Here is a 23,741-nt window from a genome sequence, read left to right as displayed (position 1 = left end):
GATAATTTAGCCTGTTTTCACTCTGACTGCTCAAGGTTTTCACAATCACGGCCATTTTAAATACCACAGCTGAGAGAGTGGAGATGGAGAAGTGACCATGCAACAGTGACACACACCTTTCCAGTTGATGGGCAAATGAGATGCGAGCAGATGGGGGGGGGGGGGCAATCAAAGCGTCCTCTGCCCCTAAACTGCATCACAGAAAGCAATAAGAACGCCATGCGGAGGCTTATTCACAGAACCCTGGTGAGGAAAGCTCAAACTGAGCGACCAGTATTGCTTTTGTAGGATTCAATCATGGTTCCAAAATGATCTCTGGACCTGAGCACATACTGTGACACTCACACACGCACACACACACACACACATCACTGCAGCCCTGAGCTGTCAGCGGCTCGTCTATTATAAACTGCCACCTTCAGCCCGACTCATAACTCCATCACAGCTCTCAGCATGTATAGATTGGTTGGGGCTCTGCAGGGACTCCGGTCAACCTATAGCTGCGGGTGAGACATGCAGGTCTGTGATTGGAAAATGTCCGACGAGGAGCCCTTGAGCAAGACATTTAACCCTCCTTTCCTGGCAGCTGCAGCCGAGGAAGTTTGCGAGGGGCGGCGACGTTGTGACTTTTCTTGTAGCTGCGACTTTAAGAGACGATTCAAGCAGAAAGGAAGTGCAGTAAATCCCATCGCCCGACTAAAATCCCTACTTAAGGATTTATATTTTATTTAGGAGGAGCGTAATGCGACTGAGCTCTCATCCGCTCAGGAGAGGATCCACCCGTCCGATAAATCAATAAAACATGGCCTCTTCGTGCGCTCACCGCCCCCAAACGCTGATTCATGTCTGAGGTTCACGCTGCACGTTTATAATCCAATAACTTTGCCGTTTGCTGATAAATATGAAATCTTCTCGACACACAGAGTGAAGAAGCAGATTAAAACGTGTAAATGTGCTTAAAATAAACGAGAACAAGAAGAATAGAGGCATGTTTAATATCTATCGATGTGTTCAGGAGAGAAAGATAGCGCAGGGATGTGAACCCCAACTTATTAATGAGCCATAATTTAGACATTAACATTAAGTGGCTGTGTAGAGACGTCACCCAGGGACTGAAGTACCATTGATTAGCTCAAGATATCAACCGACTGCGTCCGAAGCTGAAGGACGACTTGAACGCCGGGCGCCGTTTTTTAAGAGGCAGCAAAAAAACAATAAAACGCTCGATCCAAATCCAAGACTACTTTCTCCCTCGTCCCTGAGCTCGTTCATCTCAAAGGGCTCAAATTTAATGTTTTCAGACCTAAATGAAAACATCTACTTTCTGCCTCTGCGTGCGGTGGGAGGGAAAAACAGAAGAAGAAGAAGAAAAAAGAGGAAAGCATGAGAGAGTCGCAGGACAAATGTATTCTATTCCTCCTGAAAAAAGTAGATTGGGAAGAATTCATCACGCCGCGCAGACAGACTCAATCAAACTGAGGGAAATAAGGCAGCAGGCGTTCGGCTTCAGGCTGATGCATTAAACACGCCCGCAGCCTCGCCCGCCTCGCCGCCGCCCCGCTGGGATTGCCTCACTGTCCGGGGAGAAATACGGCCGCGCTCTGAAGGTGTCGCGTCGTGCTTAATGGCGGCTGACAACTGGCAGCAGGTTTCCGCTCCGGACGGGATCATTTATGACGCCTGGCACATGGGCGTCAACCTTGACCGCCGTCTAATCCGCCGTCAGGACGTTTCGGGGAGGTGTGCTCGGCTTCAGAAACCCAATCAGAGGACGGGATGGGACGGGGCTCACAGGTGGGGGAGGGGGGGGGGGGGGGGGGGAGACGCCTGATACTGATGAAGCTGCCAGTCTTACATGTGATCTACATAAATCTCTGCAGGAGGGGTGGAGTGATTTAAAGAGGCGCAGACACAGAGGTTGCCGTACGGCGTGATTGCCTCTGGGCCCTCTGGTGTCGAGCGGGTGGGGTATAGGGGGGTCTGAGCCTGTGCATTAATCTGCCAACACGGCCTGCAGACTACGTAAATGGCATCCAGGCGTTATTAAAGACTTCTGTGTTCGGGGCGACTCCAGATCTCAGAAAGCCACCACGTGCGATCGCTCACTCGCCGTCAAGGCAGAAACTTTTCACGTGTCGACCAAAGGCAGGCTTTGCTTTGCGATGTCTGTCATAACGTTGCGCTTTCGGCTTCTTTCCCTCCAAACAACAAACACTGGGCTGGGTTTTACATATTGATGTGTTGGGAATTAAAAGGCTTTGATATTTCAATTTCCATAAATTGCGCGGGGAATATCCAGCGCCGAGCGGTTTGAAGGCACTGGAACGAGATCGCAGACACGTGTGTGTGTTTGGAATCGCAATGAAATAAGACGGAGACGTCAGAGAGGCTTTTTCACATCAATCACCAGAGAGGAACCTGATGAATACAAGAAAGGAGTGTGTGTGTCAGCACATCTCACAGCGTCTTTACTGCCCAGGTGAGGCGCGGAGATGCCAAGTTCATTCTAATAGAGGGATATTAAACTATGAGTGCGTCATAAAATAAATAAGTGTGTGTGTGCGTGTGTGTGTGTGTGTGTGTGTGTGTGTGTGTGTGTGTGTGTGTGTGTGTGTGTGTGTGTGTGTGTGTGTGTGTGTGTGTGTGTGTGTGTGTGTGTGACGTAAACCCGGATGAGCAAAATGTGAGAAATTAGATCAGAACGCCTCAATCGTTTCAAATCTGCAGTGAAAAACAGATTATTCACACCACAAAAGCTACAAAGTAACAATATATGCAGGTGTTGTGTTTTTCCACACTTGAAATAAGGAAAGTTAAACCTAATTCTGGAAGATTTCAGCTGAATTGTACTAAAAACGGACAGGACTGGAGTAAACTCTCAGCCTGAGCGTTTGTGTGTTCCTTAGCGCCCCTCACCTCTTGTTTGGGTATGCTGACGTAGCCCGGGTGGGGCTTGTAGGCTGTGTACGGCTGCTTGGGGAGCGTCCGGTTACCGCTGAAGGTCTGGCCGAAGACGGGCGGCAGGAGGAAGTACGGCTTCTCCGAGTAGTGCACCGCCACCACAAAGAGCGACACCGCCACCACCAGGCTGCTGACGATCAGCGACTTCCTCTGCGGGGAGAGAGAGAGAGAGGGAGAGAGAGAGACGAGTCGGTCACTTAAGGTGGACTTAAGCACATCTGATCCCTTGAAATCTAATAAAGCCAGAAACTATGACAGTTATTCCTTCTGTCCCCTGCAGTGCTGGTCTTGTGTACTGCCTCTGCTTCTCTACTGTGTCAGACAGTTCCAGAGTTGCTTTTTTAATGAGATTTGGCGCAGAGATCAGTCACTATACCATCGATCTCTGTCCTACGCCTGACGTTCTGGACTTTGGACGTGCCGCTGCTCGTCTCAGACCTTATCTGCCGTCTGCAAAAGTCCGAGAAAATCCTCAGAAAAACAGGCCTGTCAGTCACTCTGCCCTCTGAGGGGAGCAGGGAGACAGATATGTTATTATGTACTCCGTTATTACTGATACGTATCGTTTGCTCCATCCCAATGACGCTCAGGCCGTCCCTCTGTTGAGTAAACGCTGCTTGTAATCTCGCATTATCAACACGCACACATCCGTCAGCTTCGCTTTGCTTGTTTGGGCATCAACCTGAACACGCTCACGCCGTGGACACATAAACTAATCTATATTTGTTCATACGCCATGGGTATTGGAGGAGAGGCGAGATCGCGTTGCCGAACGGGCGCAGATCGAGTAAAAGAAAGTTGTTTTTCTTCTCTTGGTTTCGCCCAATCCGTATGGATTCTCCGCTCGGCTCATTTGCGTCTCGTCTTTAGATCGAGCCGAAGCGTCGGAGTGGCAGGAGCGTATTTAAGTGTTTAACGCCTCAGTTTGCAGAACAGGAAGTGAGAGATACTACAACCACCAAATGGCTGTCATACTTCCAACAGTAATGAATATCTCTAAAGGAAAATCGCCAGCTTACATTCACACCTACAGTACCTATTTATGTTTGTTTATAGAGAAGTATCGTCATTTCTGCGGCTCACACATCCTTATTTACCTTTCTTTACTGCACTGGTCTGTTTACTATTCAGCATATTCAGTCAGAAATGCTCCAGCGTTGAAAACGTTCACCTTTACGTCGGACAGGAAAGCATTCTGAGCCCGGAGCGGCCGTGTGAAGTGGCAGAGAGGCGACACAATACGCAGAGATGAGACGTTCATTCTACGCTGATGATTCACTGCTTTCACTCCACAAGTGCTGAGCACTAAAACGCGTCGTCGTGCCATGAAAAAGCTCTTTTGAAGCCCGCCGTCTCTTTACAGTCCATTTACAGAGATGAACACTTAATCTCCTCTCATTCACGTACGGCAACTTTTACTTTTCACTCTTTCCCTAATGTGATTGAGTTGTCACGCAGGAAAGGAAAGGAAAGGGAAAGGAAAGGAAAGGAAAGGAAAGGGGCTCTGGGCTGCACAGCGGCCGTCCAGGATTAGAGGACGTGTCCACTGTGGGCTTATATGATAATCCACCTTCCTGTTTCAGCATTTATACCAATAACGCAACAGCCGGAGCATCATTGTTCCATAAGTTTCGCTAAACAGCAGAATGATCGTCTGGAGGTAAAAGAGGCATTACGGCTTGGCAGGAGCGGAGAAGCCAGCGATGAATAATGGATAAGAGACGGAGGACAGGGAGGGAGAGAGAAGAGAGAGAGAGGCTGCATGGCGGCAGAGCGGAGAGCTACAGGGATCAATAGATGGGCGCAGAGAGTGAGAGAGAGAGAGTGAGAGCAAGAGAGAGAGAGTGAGGGGAGAGAGAGAGAGAGAGAGAGATGAAGCGCTGCAGCACCACCGAGCTGAAGGTGATGATGGATTTCAGAGGCGTCGGAGGGAAACTTCAATAACACGCTGCTAATCTAACAGGAAGCACGGGTGGGAAAACTCTGCCTTTTTAAGGAAAGGTGGCGTTTAGCAGATTCTTTTGAAGTGATCTCATATGGGGGGGATTGGGGGTCCAGCCTGGGCTCTAATCTCCAACATGAAACGTCCCGTGTGGGGGAGGGGGGTTGAGGGGGTTGGAGGGCGGGGGGGAACCCAGGAGGGGCCTTCGCTCCTTCACAGATCAAACATGAGGCTGGTGGATGAAGGGGACGGTGACCATTCGCTGCCCCCGCCGACGAGACGAGACGCGGCGCTTCACAGGGCGGTTGCGGGCGAGTTACATCAGGCATCACCTCGTCACGTTAGAGCTCCATCTTTGATCGCAAACAAAGGGTCTCAACTTTGATCTCTTGTGGGAGCGAAGCCGCACGTTGGGGGCGGAGGAGGACACGGAGGAGACGATCCAGACCGCCACTCCTCACGTTAAGGAGGTTACATCACCACTCTGAGAGGACGCTGGCTCTGTATGAGGTCGTGGGGGAAAAGAAGCAGGTCATTTCCTGGTAAATGCTCTGTAATGGCCGATCATAAAGGGGCCATAATGGAGCATGAAGCCGATCGCTTACACAGCACGAGGACAAACCAGCCCTCAGCCTCCGACGCTACAGCATCCATCTGTCCCGGCGAGGACGGGGAGTTTCCTTGACTCCCTCAACCTCAATCTGGCCCACAAATCACAGGGGAAATGATGTGTCAGAGTCTGGAGGTGATCGGGGGCTCGGCGTGGCCGCGTCAGGCCGCTGAACCTCCGCCGGCGTCAAGCGACTCCTGCCTCGCCATCCATCAGGGTAATCACGGCGGCGGTCGTTTCGAACGCTTCGCCGGGAAGTCGCAAAAGGCCCCGGTGATGTCACGGGAGGAAGTACAGTACGGGAGGGGAAACGAGGGGGGAGGGGGGCGGACATTAGCGGCGGCGAGTAGGAAGCGGAACGGCTATAAAGCTTCACCATCAGAGCTTTCAAGTCAATGATAAAGGGGGAAATACGGCTCCATTCGCCGCTGCGATGACCTTGTTTGTGGCCATCAAATCCGACAATGACGGCCATTAACTGCAGTACCACTAGAAGTACTCCCATCCTATGAGGGATGGAAGCACTTTGGCGTTCAGGCGGTGGCTGTTCAAGTTTTAGAGCAAAATACAGCAGAGGGAAAAAAAACGACTCAAACACCTAACGAGGGTGCAACAACACAGCATTAATCCGTCCCAAGTAAAAGCACAAAATGGAGGATTGGGCTATTTTGGGATTTGGTGGATTTCCAGAGGGGAGATCCAAACGTTCCACCTGACCACATCAACCTAAAGGACATCTTTAACTATCTACAGTCGTCATGTGACTCTATTAGAGTAAAAACACAGAGTAGATGTACAAACAAGTTCCCTTTCATTTCCCTGAGACGTGTCAATCAATTAGCGTCCTGCTGAAGCTTCCTGGAGAGAAGCCATCCATCACAGCAGCGTCCGCTCGGTATTCATACTCCTCAAAGTCACAATATGGCGGCGAGTTGATGAAGCGGTGGCAGCGTCTCACGGCTCCATTACGAGGGGACACAAAAATGAAGCTGTGACACAATAACAGAAACGCTGACCGCACGTCTGAGGCGAGCGTCAGGAGGAAGAGCGTCAGGAGGAAGAGCGTCTGTCCGAGTGTCTGACAGCCCGGTTTGCAAAATGGGGGCGGAGGTGATGCAAAGAACAGGAAATAAGCCACAGCCAGGAATCATGTTTAACAGGCAGAGGAGAGGCTTTGGAGGGAGAACGTATGGAAGACAACAGAGGAGCGGAGCCTCCAGACCTCCGAGCTGCAGATTAAAGAGCTCCTATATGGATTTAGGTTCCTGAAGCTTAACCGCCGCAGAATCTCTCCTCATTTTGTTTCAGGCCTCAGGAACAAAAAAGGACTCAGAATTCAGTTTCTTATATTGCTGCATAAAAGGGTCCATGTTCAAAGGCTCTCTCTCTCTCTCTCTCTAGGAGTGTGAGTGTGTGTGTGTGTGTCCTGCAGTGAGTCGGTGTGTCAGATTGCAAACAGTGATAAAAGAGAGATTTGATTGATTATCACTGTATCCAGCTGCAATTATTGAACCATCAAATAAATAGATAAACACGTGACCTCAGGTTTTGTAGGTTGATTACTTTCATAATAAAGCACTATGGGGCTGTGATCATGTGTGAGTAAACATGTTGTTGCATCTTCTGTATGAATCCATGAGGCAACATTCTGACATCATAACAAGTGAATAGGTAATAAACTGTACTCATGTTTAGTGATTTACAGGCCGACGGGCAGTTTTGCCTCCATCCACTTGAATAACAAACACAAAGCTCAGCACAAATGAGCTTTTTATTGTTGCGCAATCAAAACCTCCCCTCTACCCGGCGCTCTGGGGGGCAGAGAGAGAGAGAGAGAGAGAGGGGGAGAACCCGAGGCCGCTCGCCCAGTAAACAACTACAGGACAGCACATCGCTCGGTCTGCAGAAGCTAATCACAATGATGAGAAGCTCAACCTGCAGAAAAGAGCTCATGAAAAAAACATTGCAGCTATTTTGGAGCGTCTCCTGGGAACAGGCCAAAGAACAGAAAAAAAACACCTGAAAATTACATTTGCATTGCAAAAGAGGGGGGGGGGGGAAGAGAGGGGGCAAGGGAGAGAGGGACGCCTCCTCCAAGGCAGATGGATCCTGCCAGCACAGGCCAGTGAGAGAGAAGCTCAGAGACAAGTTCAATTAAGGCATTTAGAAAAGATTTACCAAACCCTGGACGCCCCCGTCTGTCTGCTCATCTGTCTCCACCTCTCTCCCTCCTCTCTCTCTCCTGTCTGTCCGTCTGTCTGTGTCTCTTGCCCCCTCCCCCCCTTCTCCATCACTCCCTGTCTGTCTGCTTGTCTGTCTACCCCCTCTCTCTCTCTCTCCCTCGCCTCCTTCTTTCCCCCGCTCTTCCGCCTTCTTCTCTCTCTCTCCCCCTCTCCCTCCTCTCCCCCCGCTCTCTGTCTGCCTCCCCCCCTCTCCCCTCTCCTCGGCGTCCCTCTCCAGGGCCGTAGCGACGACAGCAGCAGCGGCGGCGGCGTAAACAGCACGTCGCTCCCGTGATGGAGCGGCTCTCAGCACATTACTTCCCTCGTGCAATATTTCAAGCAAAAGCCTCTCCTGGAAAGTCATCCGAGTACAAGATAACAAGCGCTCCCCTTCTCTGGCCCCCCCGGGGAGGAGATAAACTCCGCTGCTGCTGGGGGTCGCAGGCTCCTCCGCTCCAAACCTCCATCTGCAGGAGTAATGACTGTCACATCAAATCCCAAACACAACTATTAGGGTTGTTTTTGTTTTGATTAGTGATTAATTTCACACTCGAGCTGCTTCCTAAGAGTCTCTGGGGTTGTTATTTATCAAACAGGCGTCTCTCTTCCCTTCCTGTTTGCTTTTCATTTACTTTATTTCACAGGTGCCTCTGTGTCCTGGACTTTAATTGATCTGCATCTGATATTAGATGAGAAGATTAGACCGGTGTGTCGATTCTGTAGCAATTATGGAGAAATAGAGGAGAGCGATGCAGAATGTGTTCATATAACTCCAAATCTCTTCTTGCATTATTCATTTGACAGAGAAATTCGCTCCGGCTCGACTCTCCGCTCCTCACTGAAATGTTCCTTACGCTTCATAGTTTCAGACTGAATTAAGTCGGCGGCTTCAGCTTCCAGCAGGGTGAGTGAATGAGAAGAGGCGAAGTTCACTCCCTTTGTGTGTGTGAGTGTGTGTGTGCGAGTGTGTGAGTGTGTTCATCCCCGCCGAGCCCAGCAGAGGGGGCAGTCACCTCACACAGCTGTCATGTGGCGCCCAGACGGGACTAGAGGAGCCAGGGGGGGGGGAGGAAGAAGAGGACGAAGATGAGTTTCAGATGGTGCAGTGCTGCTTCTTAAAGAGTCTCTGGAGTTTTCTCTCTGACTGAACCTCAGACTGCATAAAAACCTTCCACACACACACAGGCACACACACACACACACCTCACACTCCAGAGGCCCGACTCAAGCGTGCAGTCATATGTAAATGTGTCTCTGCAGTGTTCACTAGATAAATATGAAACACTCCTCTCACTCATTTGCAGTTAAGTGATTCAATCAACAATCTAATTCTATAATCCATAATTTACATACAAATAACAAACATTGGAGTCATGATGTCATCCAGTCTGAGCAGAATCAGACGGAGCCTCACTTGTGGAGGCGTCTTCCCCTACAAATCGCTGTGTGACCTTCATCGGCGGCTTCATGCAGTGAGAGAAGACAATCCCAGGATCCAGGTCAGCTGCTAATCTGTGCTGCTGCTGTGACGCTGCGTCGTTCGGACGCTGAGCCACACACACACCATCTTAATCTGGGGCCTGAAAGGGGAATCTGCTCCTCATTGTGAATGTAAACACTCAGCAGGGGGCGCTAACGTGTGAGGAAGCGACACTTTAGCCACAACATTCATCCACCAAATCCCATCACATGAAAGTGTGTGTGTGTGTGCGTGTTAAATCTGCGTGACTCTGAAAGGACATGCAGTTAAAACCCATTAAACTAATGCAGATCGGATATCTAATGGACTGTAATCCGCAGAAGTATAAAGGATTAAAACTGTACAATACCAAGCCTCCCGTCTGTGTCTACAAACCTTTTTACAGGAGGGGGGAAATAGCAGCATATGTGAGGCTCAGTGCTGTGTGTGGTGGGCGACAGATCAAACACAAACAGACTCTCAGTACCTGCAGATGGAGAGACGAGCGCCTGAGACTTTACTTCCTTCATCACTTCGTCATCGTCAGTGTTTGTCCTTCAGAGATCTTAACTCATCCATTTCTCTCTGGATACCAGTCGGAGCTGACAGATGATTCTAAAGTCTAAATTGCGTGTTGAGAATTTCCTACACTTTTCCCACCAAAACGCAGCATTGGAAAGAGCAGCGTTGACCTCCTCAGAATAAAATACCTCCTCAAAGAGACGGCCCTATTTCAGACATGGTACAAGCTGAGACTGTCACCCAGAAGCTGAGTGGTGAGAACTCTCTTCCCACTGAGCTGAACTGTCATCATCATCATCATCATTGTGTGCTTTTACTCTGAAAGGTCAAGCTGACATGTAACACCAGAGATGGAGTTTAACTTGAGCTTTAACTGCGGGCTCCATGGGATGTGGAACTTTGGCATCTGGCAGATAAATAAGCACCGTTTCACTGAAAAATTCCCCAAAAATACCCTAAACACACACACACACACACACTCCCACACACACACACTGCTGTGAGGCGAGCAGGATCTGGGCCGGGCCCTCATGTTGTTTCCCCGTCTGTTTGGCGCCGTCCGCGGCCACAGAGAGACGCAGAGATTGCCGCTTCCCGACTTTAAACGCGGCGTGAAGCCTGCCGAGGACGTTGGCGGCGCCGTGTTTCGGACCACCTGCTCCTCGGTTTAAAAGAGCCAATGTGGCCAATTTGCTCCCTCTATAAAATCTAGAACATTTACTGCTGGGGGGGCTATATTTAGATCGGGGGCCCAGCTGATACTGAACTCCAACGCCAATTACAGAAACGGCCCACCAAGTGTTGCATTAAGTGATTTTAGTGGATCAGAGTTTTTATGTGCGGGCTCTTATGGTCACAGACGGACACCGGAGTGCAGAGATGTGGATTCAGGAGCGTCTCGAGGGCAGTTTGGAGACGATTCACTCTCTTCTCTTCTTATCCGGGCATAATAATCGTATCGAGCGCCATGTGGGCAAGATAATTAAAAAGACTTTTTCTCAGATTTTTGGTTCTAACTTTCTTTATATTTGACTTGAAGGAAATCTATGAAGCAACCGACTGGACGACTCTCTGAAGCGTTCCGTTCCTAATCTGCTAAATGGAAGCAGAGCAAAGACTTCTATCTGTTATTGAGTTCTGAATGTTTTATTTTATTCAAAGGGGAAACTGGGATTTCAGACTGTTTCTGATACACGCATCAACTAATGAGACATAAGAAGGAAGATTGAGCCTGAAATTGAGAAGATCACGCCTGAAACATCAACACTTCATGGTCATTTCTCCTTATTTATATTCTGAATTGAGATCGTCTAGCTTCAGGTGTCTTTGACTTGAGTTTCTTGAATCTAAACCAAACTTTGAGGCCGTTTCTGTTCAGTGAGTTTAGTTTCTTCTCCCTTCTGGAGGACAAAGCTGCTGAATGTTAATGAATCTGTCCTCCGCCCAAACACAGATGTTCAAACTTCAGGTTATGACCGCACACTACCAATTTGCGAGACCATACTAAACACATGGGCAACTAAATGCAAAATCACATCTGCACGTCACACACACACACACACACACACACACACACACACCAGACACACACTAACACACACTCCGACCGACATACCAATTATTCTCAGTCTTTCCTCCGTTGCAGACTCTTGTCTCTTTGTATTCGAAGGGCAAAGGCAGCGGGGAATCCGGCTGTCGAGAAAAATATCGACCGGAGAAAATCCATTTCAATTTACCAGACGCGGGTGCAGAATTACTGACATTTAGCAACCAGTATTTCCCCAGAAACTCAATGATAGCCTTCTATAACTCCATAATAGAGGCTGTGTCATTGAGAGTGATTACACACAGCACGAATGCTCAAACAGACAAACCTGAGCGAATTCAGCCGCAGCAGAGCGAACCGCATGGAAATATGAAGACCTGAATGGATCTGAATGGGCCCGAAGGTCTGCAACACGGGGAACAAACGGCACCGCCCAATCTGTTCTGCGCTTGAACACAAAGACGTGCGGCCTCTGCAGAGAAACGGCGAGGCTGGAATCAGACAGACTGCCGCAAACACGCGCGGAATGTTCAAGAGGCTCGGCGAGAAAAAATTTGTCCTGTTCCAAGCTGAGTACATGAGTTTACAGACGTATTGTCGTCGCCCATGGGTTACGTATGCATTCAAGTCATTAAGGTCGAGGATGCCAGACGTTTGTTACTTTACAGCCGACAAAAGGAGAGAGAGAGAAAGAAAGAGAGAGAGAGAGAGAGAGAGAGAGAGAGAGAGAGAGAGAGAGAGAGAGAGAGAGAGAGAGAGAGAGAGAGAGAGAGAGAGAGAGAGAGAGAGAGAGAGAGAGAGAGAGAGAGACAGAATGAAGACAAGGTGATGAAAAGCTACGCAGCACAAAGACATTTCAACAAGCTCTTAAATGTCTGCCAGGAGGAAGTCAGAAGTGTAAGAACACTCTTTGTGAAAAGAGGAGTCGCTCGCTTGGTAAGAAAATAACCAAACTAAAATTTGGGGATTTTTGGTTTTTACATCAATCAAATGTCGTGTGTGTGTGTGTGTGTGTGTGTGTGTGTGTGTGTGTGTGTGTGTGTGTGTGTGTGTTTTAAAGCTGCAGCAAATCCAACATGTGACCCGTGTGGTGGCAAAGGAGAGACGAGCCAGGCGAAGAGCCAAGAGCTAACAAAGCTAAAAGCAGAGAGCAGTGGCTCCAGTGGGCTGTTAATGTGGCTCTGTGTCTGCTGGATCTGTGAAGAGACACATCAGCCTGAAAGACTTCATAAGGTGATGAGAGCACGTTAGAGTTCTTTTGATAAGAAGTAATGGAGAAGAGAAGTGTAAATACTCCAAAACCAGATGTAGTTATACTGCAAACTCAGGTAGAAGAGCGTTTGTTGTTCTGCACAGATTCCTCTCTTCAGATTGTGGGATTTGGGGCTTTGGTGCCTCAGCACAAAACACATTCAGATGATTTGCCAGCACAATACCAGCTTTTGTTTTTCATTAATCCCCTCTGATTGTGAAGCGAGAGCGCGAGCCGCAATAACACCGGCACTTCAGTGCGGCAGCTGTCGCACGCATTAAACACACGCGCGGCAGATGAATGAGAGGCCGGCGAGGCGAGGCGGTGCGGCGCGCTCACAGGTGTCCACTCGGCAAAATAACAATAAAGTTTGATGACAGTCGGTTCTATTAGAGCCTCTGCGGCGCTGCGACGCGCCGGCAAAACAGACGGACGAGAGAGCTCAGCGCTCAGCGTGTGGGCTCGCATGTGTGTACTTGTGTGTGTGAATCTGACAGAATTATAACAAAAACAAAAACAGCAGCAACCACCTGCAGTTGCCGTGGAGATCAATAGGAAATGAAAGCACAAATCCGCACAGACAAACAATCACAAAAGTACCTGAGAGACCTCGAATGCAACCAAGCGACTTAGCGAACACCAGCAGCAGGCCGGATGAGCCGGGCACGACATTACCCAGAGATCATTGGGGCAATTTGAACCGCTTCCTCTTTCATAATGATCATAACAATGGGAGGTTCCACAGACGCACATAAAGGCAGACGGGGGGGGGAGATTATAGATCAGGGAAGAAGCTACTGCACTTTAATACCGTCGCTTAACTGCTCGGGCTTTGTTTGTGTCCATCAACCTCTTCAGCTGACGGAGGCGATCCACCTCCTGGAGTTGGAGCCTGCCGCCGCCGCCGCCACCGCCGCTGAGCCAGGCAGATAATAACACGGGCACTGATATCACTGATTAGCTGCCGCGGTCAAGAGCCCTCAGGAAAGCTCACATGCTGGGATCAGGACCACGATGCTGACATAACGGGACCCCACAGAGAGAGAGAGAGATGGAGGGAGAGAGAGAGAGAGGGGAATTTTCTGATGTACTATTTAAAGACGTGGATATCGCCAAGTCCTGACAAAAAAGTAGTAATACCATGATGGAGTAATGACTTAAATCCATAATCCATTCATAATTGGACTCTCTTCACCGATACGGAGGACCGATACTGATTTATTTTGAATTAAACCGACTGCATTCCATCCTTTCTCTCCCGCCGCCTCCGTCACCCATAATCCAGATTTCTGCAGAGGGATGAGCATAAGCCCTAACTTGTCAGAGCGGCGAGTGTGGCTGTGAAGAAGCGGATCTATGGGGGGGGGGTCGGGGCAGCGGGGGTCTGCTGAACAACACTAATGCAATTACAGGGATGTTCTGCACGCTCACAAGTTCAGTTCCGGGGCGGAGAAGCGGCGAGCTCAGGGCGCCAAACCCGCTGAGACTTCCAGCCCGGGCGGAGCAGCTTTGATGGTTTGGGTTCGTAAATCACATGGAGCAAAGAATTCATTTATCAGAAAATCTGCGAATCCACGCGCAGGGAAGTGTTTGCTGCCGTTTCCTGAGGATGGATTGAGTGAATAATCCCTCATGAGAGCCGCTGCTGCTCTCTCTCACTGTTTTTGTTTTCAGGTCGTGTTTGCTGTCGCTTTGCTTGTCTTGTTTGTTTTGTAGCTGCGAGGCTCGAAAAAGTTACCGAGCAATTCTGATGAAACTGGGAGGAGAGTGGGCGGGAGGGCGACCTCAGGGTGAAACACAAGCATCCCTCACCCACAGAGACATGTGAGGGCGTTGGTTCATCTTTTTCTGGGCCATTTTTCTTCAGAAACAATCAGACTTATTGGGAACACAATCGTCTTTATGTTTGGACTGGAGCTACACTAATGCAGCGACGTTACTTTCTCTTTAAGCCTGGGCAATAATAAATAATACATTGAAATCCATTGGCACCTTTGCCTCCGCCTGACCTCTCCTCCTCCTCCTCCTCCTCCTCTTTGACATCTGGACAGAGTTTCCACACAGAGCTCCTTATCACACATGACCTCTGTTGATCCGTCTCTTGTGGGGCTTTGGGTCGCTCGGTGCCAGTGGGCGGACAGACCTCACCAAGACTACAACAAGCTCTTAGGGGCCTGCCAAGTGTACAGTGTGCAGTGTGTGTGTATGTGTGTGTGTGTGTGTGTGGGTACGGGGGGGGGGCAGTGAGGCAGTGATGGTGCAACAAACTCAAATCAAATCCATCTGGCTGAGACTCGTCTGATGCTGTAACTACTTCATGTCTGATAGTCCACAAAAGCTGAGGGCATTAATGTGCCTGGAAGCTGGAAGTCACCCAGAAATGAGAGGTTAGGAGCGCCGCCACTGCTGCCAGGACACAAAGGACAGGATGGAGACCAGGTACAGCAAACTAGATAAAGGAATGTATTCACTCAGTCCCTTCTTTTGGCCTGTGGGGAAAATATAAATGTCATCCTCCGCTTTTGAACAATAATATCAGCAAGGAAGACGTCAGAAGGCGCACACGCACACGCACACACACACACACACACACACACACACACACACACACACACACACACACACACACAATGTTTCCACACAACGGCAAAATCAGGAACTGACTGATCTCTGACTTGGAAACGATTCAGCGCTCGGAAAAACGTCAGTATGACTGAACGAGGAGACGAGGAGACGAGGAGACGAGGAGCTTCCTCTCAAATCAAGCCTGAGAGTAAACGGCTCAATATCACAAACAGCCAGATAATCTACTTTGCTCATTTTTAAACTAAGATCAATAGGAAGGATTCCTCAGCAGTCACATTGTTTTGTTATCGAGTCCTCGCAGCTTTATTCACTTTTGTTTGTGAGACGATTTCAACTTCAATTGTTTCAGGCAATTTGAAGACACGGGGATCACCATCATTTGAAAACAAGACTGAACAACACAGACGGCGGCTCAGATAGCTGTGATCTTAGACTTTAGAGATGTCAGAGTGCTGTGTTGAGGTAATCAGGTGATGTCGCTGATGATGTGTTATTTTCTAAATTGTGGTTGAAATTGCTATAGGATGTAAACCGTAAACACCACACACACACACACACACACACACACACACACACACACACACACACACACACACACACACACACACACACACACACACACACACACACACACACACACACACACCAGGGAGCTCAGTGAGCACAACACAACACTAGAGGGCTCCAAAGATCACACACTGCTGCTTTAATTCCAGTTATTTTCCTTGTTTCTATCCCAGCCGTCAGACTTGGAAGAACGCCACGTGATCACGGAGGATCTGCTGTCACGGCTGTTACCTCCAGATTGACACTCTGTCCGCTCCGTCGCCTCGGTCTTTATCCTCCAGTGGGATTTCACATCTGAGCGCTACGAGGCCGAGGCTTAATCGCAAAACGGTGTGACCCTTTAATCCCTGTAAGTGGGCGCCCCGGGGTCTGCTGGGACTGCGGCGCTGACGGATCAGGCAGGTGCGTTTAAAAAGGTAACACGGTGACCAGATGATCATCAGCCAATTATCCTCACCTCTCTAAACCCAGACAGATAAACGTGGAGGTTAACACGAGCGGCGGAGGGAAAGTGCTGCTGGGAGAAGTTTAATTAAACGGAGCTCCAATCTGCTGGAGTCCCTGAGGGAGGCGGGAGATCATTTAGGAGCGGCGGGAGATGATTTATGGAACATAAAATGCAACGCTGATGGTACAAATGATTATGATGTCCAATCTATGTGATAGAGGCCTTAACTCTACACAGATGAACACTGCAGTCAAGCCTTTTCCTTATCCGGATATTTATCAAATAATGTAACAGCAAAGATAAACATTTACCACCGAGTGTAAACGCTTATCTGTCTAATGACGGCGTGAGGTCGTCGCGTTCACGCAGCGCTTTTACACACACGCACAGATTTGCATCACAAGCAGAACAGAAAAGAGATAAATAACAGAGACAGAAATGAGATTTGCTGTGTTTGGCCACAAACTGGAGTCGTTCATGTTTATGTGTGAGAGACGGAGAGTGGAGCCTAAACGCTGTCACCAGGTTCTATGTGATTGTAATGTATGATGATTCAGATTCATTCATGCGTTTAATTGGACTCTTACTGGAAAGTGTGTGTGTGTGTGTGTGTCTGTGGCTTTGGGGTAATTACAGCTTCTGTGAATGTGTCTAATAATAGAACTCAGAGCCCAGAGGTTCCTTCTGAACGCTGTTTCATTTAAGCTGCTGACCACAAACGCAGTCCAGGAACAGAGACGCAATTTGTGAACCGCCGTGTCGCCTCTTTCATTAAGCGACGAGTGTCTCTGTGTTTGCTACAAACAGGCTAATAGAACGCGGAGCAAAGCGGCAGCTCTGCGTTTCAGAGCGAGTCAGCACAGCGCCAGAAGCAGACTGATCTGGCAGAGGAACACGGGATTAAACTGTGCGAGATTAAAGAGGACAAAACCGCTGACGGCGGGTACTTAAAGTGAAGTGAAGTCCTCTCAGATTCCCTCTGTGTGCTCGGCTGACTGAGACTGAGGGGGTCACGTTCACGTCTTCACTTTAAACTGCAGGCAGCGTGTTTACATGCAGGCCGGAACCTCAGGTCTGCTCCTCATGTAAGCACCAGAACCACAGGGACGTGACTCACTGCAGCACAGAGCAACATGCAGCAACACAGAAGGTTACAGTGGTGTGTGTGTGTGTGTGTGTGTGTGTGTGTGTGTGTGTGTGTGTGTGTGTGTGTGTGTGTGTGTGTGTGTGTGTGTGTGTGTGTGTGTGTGTGTGTGTGTGTGTGTGTGTGTGTGTGTGATGTAGGTTACATTACCATGATAAAGAAGTCACGCATGTTCTTCTTCTCTCAACTTAAAGCTCTCAGCTCTCTCTCTCGTGTCTTGTGACTCGTATCTAAACACATGGTTCAGGCCGGGTTGAAGCCGACCTGAAATTCAAGAAAGTCCCAAAGTTTCCAGGAATTCCCAGCATGTTAGGCAACGTTTTAAGGAACGTGTATAAAATAGTGCATAGACATGAATAATAAGAGGAATTTGTGACTCAAACTAACTGAATCCAGCAAAGTTAAAGAGGTTTAAAGGAGTTTCAACTAGGCATCAAAGTGACAAAATCAGTCAGACGAAACAAGCCGACTGCTGACTTCTCCTGTGTCGACGATAAAACAATGCATCCCCCAAAGCCCCCGTGTACACTTCACACTCAGGAAGGCAAACAGATAAAGGAGAGGGAGGCGCAGAGGGGAATCCGAGCTGCGCTTTGATAACACGCTGAATACAAACACACACACACACACACTGACTTAGAAGCGTTCAGCTAAACCACGCTCTGTGTCAAACTGTGGCCCAGCGCCTTTTTATTATCAGCTCACCTTCTGCTGTAACACAATCACGCCGGGCCGAGAGGGAGTTAGAGACGTGCCAGTCAGGCCCGGGAAGCCTGGAGGAGCCGGGACACGCACAACATTTACCATCGCTTTAAATCCACACACACACACGCCAAAGCCTGTGTGTGTGTTTGCAGATGCATTCATTAATTGGGCTTCTTCTATGTGTGTGTGTGTGTGTTGACCTTGTTTTCCCTCATGCAGTTAGAAAGTGACAGCAGCACTCCGTCCTTTGGTGCGGAATGATGGAAAGTTCATCCCAGCTAGAAGGCCCATACCTCCGCCAAGGCTGACTAGGCCTCACAGATATCAGATATCACACCTGTCTCAAAAAGTGACTGACTCAATGAAACTTAGTGGGCTGGTTGGACATTAAAATGATAACATTTTATATAACCACTTTAACATTTTGGCTTTTAACGTTTTCACACCAATTCATGGAATCCAAATCAAAACCCAACCTTAGCTCAAGGTTGCTAAAGCTCAATATTTGATGCCATATTCAGATAGAATATTTTCCCAGGTCTGAGCTGAGAGTGGGAGAGCTCATGAGCTGTAGCTTCACAGCATGCTTTTATCTAATGGCTCAGTCAGGGGAACAAGACGCATACATGCTTTATAAATGGTGTTTGGTCTTCATGTCACATTTTTCACTTTTGGCCTACTGTATTATCAGCAACATCAGCCAAGAAAAGTATCTCCTCTGAGTGGAAGGTTCCTTGTGGTGCAGGTGTCATTTGAGTGCTCGTGTCCTTAAAAGAACTTTAAAAGTGGCCGAACTTACAATCACAAAGTGGAAAATAGTTTTTAAAAAGTTGAAGAAAAAGCTATTACATGACAGCGGTTAAAACTCTGTCCATCCTTCTATCATACACACTCAAGGTTGTGTGTGACGAAAGGAAAATCAACCCTCAACTTGGAGTCCAATTGAATAAGAGGGAAACCAGCAGAGTGGAGATGGAACCAGAACCATCTGTGTCTCTTTGTTAACAGCTACATTTACAGGATTCTTTGGCCCAAATATCCATAAATAAACACAATAACACACCAATGTTCCTCTGCTTTGCCACACATGCTGCTTGCTGATGCTCACATAGATTCCAATTTCCTGTAATCATTCTGTAAAACACACCGTGTAATTAAGACGCTTCACATTTAGTCATTTATGTTTCTAAATACAAATACTAATAAAGCCAAATCTACCTTGTAAAGAACCGCCATCTCTGCCGACACAGAGGTTTAGGTGAGGTGACAAGTTCAAGAGTTCAAATCCTTCTTGTGGGTCATCAGACATGAATGAACACACTCACAGCAGGCAAATGTCAATCTGCACTACGCCTGAATAAGAAGAAAAATAAAAATGGCTGCATGCAATAACATGGGCGTCACCATGGTAACATTATCACAGTCGATAGGAGACACCCCTACACACGCACACAGAATCACAGCAGGGCATCACACTTGTGTTTCCTACGATGGCTTTGACTGTTTTCATCTGATTATCATCAAAGACTGAGGCCAAACACAAACACAAGCAGGAGGAGCACTCAAGGGAGAGGGACTGATTGATTGATTTAACTGTGTGTGTCACATGGGGAATGTTTGAAATGTCTTGTCGAGACTTTTAGGGACACAGGAATGTTTGGGATCGGCCAAGCACACACAACAAACATCTGAACATCCATCCAGACCCAGAATGCAAAGTTGCTCATCGTGTATTTATATTTATAAACTTCCTCTGTGCTCTTGGTGCCTATGGAAAGTTTTGTGCCAAACAAAGAAGATGCTTTAGTACAAGAGGTCAAACACTGGCAGTGTTTGCAGAGATCTGTGCTAAAAGAGTGGAATGGAAAGTAGTGAAATAAGAGAGAGAGAGAGAGAGAAAGAGAGAGAGAGAGAGAGAGAGCATAAAGTACATTAAGTCCCTTACTAAAGTACTTACAGCCACAATGGAAAAATAAGTGCAGCAGTCAAACAAACGTACACAGAAGATGATAGAGTGGGAAAGTTTTGGTTGACTTTGTCTGTACGAGTTCAATCAGCGCTCAATAAATCAATCAATAAATCACTGAAACACCTGAGCGAGTCCTGCAGTGTGTTAGTCCTCAGCACAGCTCACCCCAGCTGACTGAAAAGGACAACACACACGGGCATAACACACACACAGACACACACACGGGCCTGCTTTCCGTTCAGATACAAGGACACAATTACAGCTTCGTTGTCCGGAGAGCCGAAGGAAGGAGCAGCGGGGTTCAGCACCTCCACACACGGAGCCCGCATCACCGCCAATCCGCCGCTCTGCGCCTCATTTCACCTCCGCTATTTCTAAATACACATATATGCAAGTTGACCCAGCAAACATCCACGTCTGCTGCCGGAGTGTGCGCCTGTGCTCGGCTGCGATGCCCGACAGAGCCCCGCTCCTTACCTTCCACATCCAGGCCATTCTTATTCCTGCGCAGACAATGGTGGACCGCTGCTTTTCTGGTCCTTTCGCCGCCGCCGCCGCCCCCCCGGTGCACAGAGGCCCGTGTTTACTGATGCATGCGGCGGGGAGAGGAGGATGCGATGCCGTCGTGTGCGGGGACGGGCTCCATAAACGCGGCAGAGGACCGTTATTCGTCTCCGCTGGGCTTTTTTCCCCGGTGGAGCTGCCGGGACCTGGACGGACGCTGCGCCGCTACTGGCCGCGCTCGCGCTCGGCCCCGCCCCCCGCCGCGTCACGTGACTGCCGGAGCTCCTGACGCCTGCGTTTCTGTGCTCTGATACTCGAGTACACACAAGGACAAGAGAGAGTACACACAAGTACAACAGCGAGTACACACAAGTACAACAGCGAGGACACGCGAGTACATCATACTACAGACAAGACAAGATACTACTGCACATCCTATAGTACAACCCACAAGCATACATACAGTTTACTACCAGCCAAGATACTCAAGATACTCACAAATACTGCTACATCCGACATACTAAGATCAAATTATAATACTACAGGCGCCCAAAACACATATATACTACCAGCCAACATACACAAGCACTGTAATGTAATATGGTGCCATCAAATACACACAAACACAAGCAAAACATACACTTTACCAGTCAAGATAGATCAAATAATACTAATACTACCGACACATAAACCATATATGCTACCTGTTAAGATACTCAAGGACTGAACATGCAAACTACTACCAAATACTACACACAACCAAAACATACTAAGGACAATACTGGGGTACTGTATCTACTATTCTATGATTACATGTAAACATTACAGCCAAACAAAAACACCTACTTGATCATACTTGCTATCATTAAATTCATTATTATTATTATATACTGTCAACAAGAAGAATATAATGCTGTAAACCTGAAGGGAAGTCAATTCTAAACATGATGCTGTTGAATGAATAAGTTATTTTTGTAACATCCTCTCTGAGTCTCTGTCTGTCAAACAAATCTGTGTAATCACTCCAGGCATGACAAGTACACCAGTGGGCTCTGTAAACCTTATTACCATTTAAAAGAGTCATTAAAGAAATATCTGTCTTGGCTGAATCCATGTTTAATGTAGAGAGGTGGATGAAAATAAACCCGGACACACAAACATGTATTATTGACAGAGTGTTGCCTTTGTGACAGCAGCAGGTGTGTTTCAGTCACAGCAGTGTTTGGGTGGGGATATGGGTGTTTTGCATGTTTTCACAGAAAGTCTTGCTTTTATCAGACACCTCCAGACGTCTCCTTTATCACGTTTCCAGATGCTGCCTTCATGTGCCTCTGTGTGTGTAGGAGATGATTGAGTTCATCTTCAGACTGCCTTCCTCCCACATGGTACGGCACCTTGAGCAAACACACATTTTTCATCGCGTCAGTCGTGTTTGGAAATGAGCAAAACCAATCTGACTCAAAACTAATATACAAATATTTGAGATCTATGTCCTGTGATTACTGAGACGTGAATGAGCCTGAATCCACAGAGGTACAGACACCCACAGCAGAGGTGGAAGGAATCGAGTACATTTACAATTTACAGGCAATTGTACTTCACTAGTGTGTTTTGGAATAAAATTATTCCTCCAATCCTCTACCCTCCTCTACATTCACATGAATAAAGAGAAAAGGGATTAATATACTTTATATTCCACCATACAGGATCTATGTGATGCCTGTAGTTACTGGTTACATTACAGGTAAAGACTTCTGTGGTTTCCAAGGGGATCTCAAGATGATTAACAAGACATTAAACACAACAATGTCCCTTAAGAACATCTAATGTGTGCTTGCTGCCATGGTGATCCGGGAGATTGCTGGGGTGGTTGCTATGGTGTACGGTGTGGTTGCTATGGTAGGGTGCTTTTCTGTAAATTTTGGTTGATCAAACGTGTCCAAGTGGGTGTTTATATAATTGTGTCCATTAGGGGGAAATATCAATTTGGGGTGTTTATATGCAAAGTAGGTAGTAAGGTCTTTATTGTTACTTAGGGGAGATTTGCTGAGTAACACACACACATACCTGTAACAATACAAACACACCCACTGACTTCGGTTTGTCCTGAAACTTTTTTGTCCCGCTCTGATGTCTCCCTCCTTTTGATAATCTGATGAAACTCCTGCCTTATCCTCCTGTGTAATCTTGTGTCCTCTCTCCAGATCAATGGCTCTACCTGGGTTATCACTAAATCACCTCTGAAAGCTTTACAAACAGAGCAGGAACAAGTCATCAAACTCTGCAGGGGCCATAGTGTAGGTTATATTCTTACAGGCGGCTGATAGAGACAATCCAGGTCATATCTGTGGCCCGTGCATGTGAAACACAGTGGATGATACTCTGTCTGAGCTTTGGGATGTGATAAGGAGCCATCAGGCGCAGGAAAGCTGAGGAAGGGAACACAACACGGTCCAGATAGCAGCAGGGCTCGTGTGTCTGATGGAGAGAAACTGAGCTGTGTGGAAGTAAGAACAGATTTCTGTGTCGGATTTTAGTTTCCAACAAGCCCCAAACACACACACACACACACACACACACACACACACACACACACACACACACACACACACACACACACACACACACACACACACACACACACTGTCAGACACAAAGCACCGACAGCTGGGAAATCCTACATCCTACTTCTATACTTCTATTTCATGACATTGTAGTGGAGGATATTTCAATTTTTACTGCTCAACATTTATCTAATAATTGTGGCTACACTTACTTTGCAGATTAACACAGAGTTGAGTTTTACAAAGGAAAGGAGAATGTATTGTATTTATTGTATTGTGGTGCAGAGAAACAGAAAGGTTTTGTCCTCCATTACTAATTAACAAAACTAAACTGTTCCATTATCTGTTGTAACAGATTAACAGGTAGCTCCACTGCTATGTCGACAATTTTCAAGGCTGAGAGAAATACAGGAACTTGCAGGGTTTTCATTGAATAGTTTCTACTATCCTGATGAGAAACTTTGCAGGGCTGTGATATCACAGCACTTTGGCTTTGGATACTCAAACTGGACCCTGAGTGCTTAAAGGGCACGATTACACTTCTGCTGAAAGGATGAATGGATGAATAAATGGATGTTCTGCAGTGCTGGATAAGAGGGAGACAGATGGACTGAAGAGATATTAATCATAAATGACACAGAAGACGCAACGAAGCGGATCGAGTCAAAAACTGCAATCTGGCTCCGCTAATTTCCGTATTTTTCACATTCTGGCATCGGTGTAAAGTGTATCTGATAATC

At 47.7% G+C, this 23,741-nt stretch overlaps 1 protein-coding gene across 1 annotated transcript in view; it reads right to left on the bottom strand.

The window, feature by feature from the left end:
* st6galnac3 (ST6 (alpha-N-acetyl-neuraminyl-2,3-beta-galactosyl-1,3)-N-acetylgalactosaminide alpha-2,6-sialyltransferase 3) overlaps positions 1 to 20,644 on the bottom strand; it is a 48,392-nt gene extending 27,748 nt beyond the window's left edge. Inside the window, exons 1-2 of the mRNA XM_076149390.1 lie at positions 20,411 to 20,644; positions 2,917 to 3,111 (exon numbers count right to left, since the gene is read on the bottom strand). Coding sequence (XP_076005505.1) covers positions 2,917 to 3,111; positions 20,411 to 20,428 — 213 coding nt within the window. The 5' untranslated portion in view covers positions 20,429 to 20,644. The remainder of the gene's footprint in view (positions 1 to 2,916; positions 3,112 to 20,410) is intronic.
* Positions 20,645 to 23,741: the final 3,097 nt, after the last annotated feature.

This window comes from Genypterus blacodes, unplaced genomic scaffold, assembly GCF_046128005.1.
Source record: "Genypterus blacodes isolate CSIRO-AG114 ecotype Tasmania unplaced genomic scaffold, CSIRO-AGI_Gbla_v1 ptg000005l_1, whole genome shotgun sequence".
Lineage (NCBI taxonomy): Eukaryota > Metazoa > Chordata > Actinopteri > Ophidiiformes > Ophidiidae > Genypterus > Genypterus blacodes.
This window is presented reverse-complemented; position numbering and strand designations above follow the sequence as displayed.